Source organism: Priapulus caudatus, unplaced genomic scaffold (assembly GCF_000485595.1).
Source record: "Priapulus caudatus unplaced genomic scaffold, Priapulus_caudatus-5.0.1 Scaffold589, whole genome shotgun sequence".
Taxonomy (NCBI): Eukaryota; Metazoa; Priapulida; class Priapulimorpha; order Priapulimorphida; family Priapulidae; genus Priapulus; species Priapulus caudatus.
The window spans coordinates 78695-83194 of record NW_014577650.1 but is presented as its reverse complement, the minus strand read 5'-3'; the positions used below and the strand labels follow the sequence as shown (position 1 = coordinate 83194).

The 4500-nt window shown below is 41.2% G+C and overlaps 2 protein-coding genes across 2 annotated transcripts in view; one reads left to right on the top strand and one right to left on the bottom strand.

The window, feature by feature from the left end:
• LOC106811903 (ubiquitin carboxyl-terminal hydrolase isozyme L5-like) overlaps window positions 1-1221 on the bottom strand; it is a 16189-nt gene extending 14968 nt beyond the window's left edge. Inside the window, 1 exon segment of the mRNA XM_014815636.1 lies at window positions 1131-1221. Coding sequence (XP_014671122.1) covers window positions 1131-1212 — 82 coding nt within the window. The 5' untranslated portion in view covers window positions 1213-1221.
• Window positions 1222-1439: 218 nt separating this feature from the next.
• LOC106811897 (transcriptional adapter 1-like) overlaps window positions 1440-4500 on the top strand; it is a 4006-nt gene continuing 945 nt past the window's right edge. The window contains exons 1-6 of the mRNA XM_014815629.1: window positions 1440-1517; window positions 1957-2114; window positions 2298-2407; window positions 3394-3603; window positions 3946-4094; window positions 4291-4491. Coding sequence (XP_014671115.1) covers window positions 1447-1517; window positions 1957-2114; window positions 2298-2407; window positions 3394-3603; window positions 3946-4094; window positions 4291-4491 — 899 coding nt within the window. The 5' untranslated portion in view covers window positions 1440-1446. The remainder of the gene's footprint in view (window positions 1518-1956; window positions 2115-2297; window positions 2408-3393; window positions 3604-3945; window positions 4095-4290; window positions 4492-4500) is intronic.

The following is a 4500-nucleotide window of genomic DNA, read 5'->3' as shown; positions in this document are numbered from 1 at the left end:
ACGACGAAGACTATCATCGATTATACAAGCTGATCTGACTATGTCAGATACTGTTAATCACACAAGCCTGAAGAAAATTCTCGCTTTCGATCACTGCACAGCTTTATGTAAAATGCTGTCAGATTCAGGATAACACCCACCGGCGCCTTCGGGACCTCACTTTGCGCGCAAAGCTGCCAAGTTTTGCAACGTTAACAGGCGCTTTGACGAGGTCGTACCGGGAGCGAAAGCAGCGTGGTAGTTCCCAAAATGCATTCGCCGCATATAGCCCTGACTGTCCAGCATTTAATAACTGCCAACGGAGTGAAGCTCATAATTTCGGTCAGCTTTGATTATTTCGCGTACACAGCTCGTTACGAACACAGACGTATGTTGCGATTTTTTATAACAAGTTAACATTTCTTCAATAGAACAAAGATGAGGTATAATTGTGAATATTGTGTGTATTCTGTTAATCAACGGGCGTCATGCGAATTTGCAAACCTTTCCTCCTAGTGCTATATATTTATGGTCAGGTGCACGCAGCCAGCGTTTGTTGCAATATACATATTTGGACAGCATTTGAGAAATTGCGCTAATAATACCAATGTGTAATAGGTCTATCTCCCCCAGTTACTGCCGTACGTACCTGGGTACGGTCCGGGTATACTGAACTACCTGGTCACTATTTGATATGGTTAGGGTTAGGGTTACGATTAGGGTTAGGGTTCGGGTTCGGGTCAGGGAGTAGGCGTAGGCGACTCCCTAGACTCGTTAATGGAGTAGGCGAGGTACGGTTCGGCATATTATTAGATAGTACCAGGGTACGTTCCGGCAGTACCCCGGGGGACATAGACCCTATCACTATCAGCAATACTAATCTAGGCGAAAAAGAGTATAGAAACATTAAGACTTTGGTAGTAAATAGATTTCGTATTTATTTAGCAATATATTTTATTGAAACGCTCCAAGCGCCTGTGAGTGTGAGCAAGACCGTTTCTTGGAGCTAAAGCCAGGTGCACGTGACGTACTGTCTACTGACGTAGAGTAGGCTCAATTTTACCATCGTATGTGGCAAGTTAGGTCTACCACCACCTGCCAATTAAATTAGATTGTTAATGGATATGGCTGATGTATGTTAGATATGTTACCAAATCCTCGAATAAGCTCTGTAAATACTCCAGGATCACTTTCAATAAGACACCATTCACCGGCATGTGAATCCTCAGCCATCGCAACGCGAACTGGGAAAACTTACCTGTCACCGATCATAACTCACGACGCAATTTTTAAAAAGAAATCACCTGTGGTAAATTAGGTACGGACTAAAAGTTACCTACAGCTACATACATTAAACATAAATTTGAAGTTGTCAATGACATTCATTTGATTAAAAATAGGCCCTACTAATGCGCGAGTGTATCAGTAGCGCGTGATGCATCTCTAGATGCATTTTATTATTTCAATATGGCGTCTTCCACTGAACTCGGAATTGCAAAAAACAAACTAACCGAGTTTTTGGGTGATAATTCAAAGATGTAAGCACATTTCAGCGTCGCGCAGTTTGTATTAGGTTGAAATATTCAAAGGCTGTCTTGACAAATAACTTTTCTGTTAGGAAGTGTCTAAACAACCGCCCAACGATGAGTCTCAGTCTCAACTTACAACTATTTATCAAACTTGACATCTCTGAGACTGATGTTATACATGTACATCATCCACATTCAACACTTCGCATGCATCGTAATAAAAGAACGCACGGTCATGGGTGATTTACACGAGACGGTGCGGCGAGTGCCACATCGGAACATTGACTGTTCGCTCCATAGCCAATATCAAAAATATTTGATCACCTGATTCAGTGACAGTGATTGGACACACAGGTGTCAAACAGCCAGACATTGCACGTGTGCGCCAGGCTTAAAAGTTGTAATGTGAAGTCACGGTTAGTAACTATACATATACCATTTTTTACAGATATTTTTCTATCATGAAGCAGTGGTTTAAAGAAAAGATATCTAAGGAGGAGTTTGACATGGAGGCACGGAAGTTATTCACACCCAACAAGGAACACTTGCACAATGAATTTCTGTTAGCAATCCTTAACCGATGCCAAATTCCTGGACTTCAACCTAGTATGTCAATTATACTTGGAATAACACTTCAGCATAAATAATACACTCAAATTATATACATGCACTATAATGCCAGCTACACATTTAATCAAAATTTATAGCTAAACATAATTCTGTATTCAGTACGTGTTTATGCTGCATTGATAAGTAACTCGGTTATATCATGGTCATTTGTGTTTTTAGTTTCCCAAGAAAGTTCTGCAACTTCTGCACCGAAAAAACCTCTGCACAAAGTCATGACGAAAAAAGAAAAGGCAAAGAAAAGGTCAAAAGCTGCCAGGGCAAGTTTCGAGGTAATATTATCGCAGACCTGTTATACAAATGGAAGATGAAAAAATTATTTGGAAATAACTCATTATAGTTTCTAGACATCCTGTTTAGGATCCCCTCATAAATCATGTCTGATACATACATACAGGGTCAGAAGCCACAATGTATGAGTTTATTATTACTTTTACATTTTTATTATTAAGTTTTCTTATCAAAGGTTGTTAACCTGTATGACTAAAATCCAAGTCAAAGGTTAAATCCTCAAGGTCATCATGCATGTGTTGTACCCTAATGTTTGCACAGGCCAAATGTTGCATGATGTGCAGTGCTGCCCAATTCATACAAACTTCTGAATACGCATATTATAACATAAAACACCTGCATAAGGCAACGGTATCAGATGTCTTCTATGTAACCAGGGTCAAAATTAGCGGTATCTCGATATCCGCGGGATAGTAGATTTTTGTGTTGGATACCAGATTTCAATGCTTGGTATCCCGCCGGGATAGTAAACAAAATCGTCAAAAATCGGGATAGTGGTTGTTGAGTTATCAACTTTATACGGCAGCGCATCTACAGCAGGCATAGCATATTTGCAAGCGCAAGCGTAAGCGTGGCCGATGTTGATCATAAATGGGATGTGTATACATTGTATCAAGCGAACCAGACAATGCGTCTAGACAATACGTCTGCAATGTACTTGTCTGTGCATATCTGTGAATCTGTTTTCATGTTTTTATATAATAATTACATTACATATTAATAATTTTCAAATGCTAATTGCATATTTCAAGATTTTGGATACCAACATTGTTGAAATTACTATCCAAAAAATGGGATACCAGATCTTTGAGGGGGATACCAGATTTCAATACCTGGTATCCCGAATGGATACTATAATGAAAATCTAATTTCGACCCTTGGTAATGCAACATTTTCTGCATGAATAGATTAGCGTACGATGCAGTCGTGTTTGAATTGGGCTTGACTTTTCGTTTCGTCTGTACAGCATCGGTTTGCTGCTGAGCCACCTCTTCGGTACACACCGCAAGTCGTACAGAAAGAAGTGCACAGGGAGGAGAGCCTCGGATTTTGCTCCAGAGATCTGACGCTGCCGGACGTGTCGATGTTGCATGGCCGGATGTTCGTCATCGCGTGGGAAATGGGTCTTGAGGAGGTGGAGGAGGGTGCGATCAAATCAGTCCAGCTAGCAACCGAGGTAATCGCAGGTGTGTCACAAAGCCGTAGCGGCGTATTGGACCGAAAATCAAACGTGCGTCACTCGCATCTTCTCGTTTGTACGCCGAAGTCTGGTGTATTTCATTACAAGTTGTTAAGCTGCTTTTATACAGCTGTCTGTATGGTGAGGGGACAACTTTTGCAATATTTTGATAACAAGGTTATTTATGTATTATTAGTGCTAAATTTGATCATAGTAACAGTTAGATTGTCAAATTCAGTGAAAATATGAAAGTTTTGATATGATCACTCTACTAGGCACAAGCACCAAGAAGAATGAGCATATTCTTTCATTGGTTGATGCATTCTCTGGCCATTTCAGGCGATGTTGAAAAACATTCTGAGTGCTTTATTGAGCAGAAGAAATGCCTACAAAATTAGAGACGGAGGCTTTAAATTTGCCTTGGGTTGTGATGTCCCGAACCCATACTTGAGAAACACACGACATGTGTATGACTATGACACCGATAGGTATGTCCAGTAGCCATCTGTGATCAGCAGGAAAGCATTCATGCTATGTTAGTTCGTTAGCGACTAACTATAAAGAAATATCAATATACCATTATTACATTGGCGAAATTAGTCTGACTTGTGTCATGGCTATGATATCACAGAGTTACGTGTCTGTAGGTTCTGCTTCACATACAGGTGCGTTGTTTTGCTTCAGTAATGTGACATTCTCCAACCAGGGAGTGCAAATGGCATCTGCCAGACCTACCAGGGAGATGGGGGAGGAGGAAGCAATCTACCAGGTTGCCTGTGGAGGAGGCTTGGCCCCGGCCAAGCCTCCGATTACCACATACGACCTGCTGGAAACACTACAGGCATGTGTGTGTGTGTGCGCGTGCGTGCATGTGTGGGTGTGTGCGTACGTGCG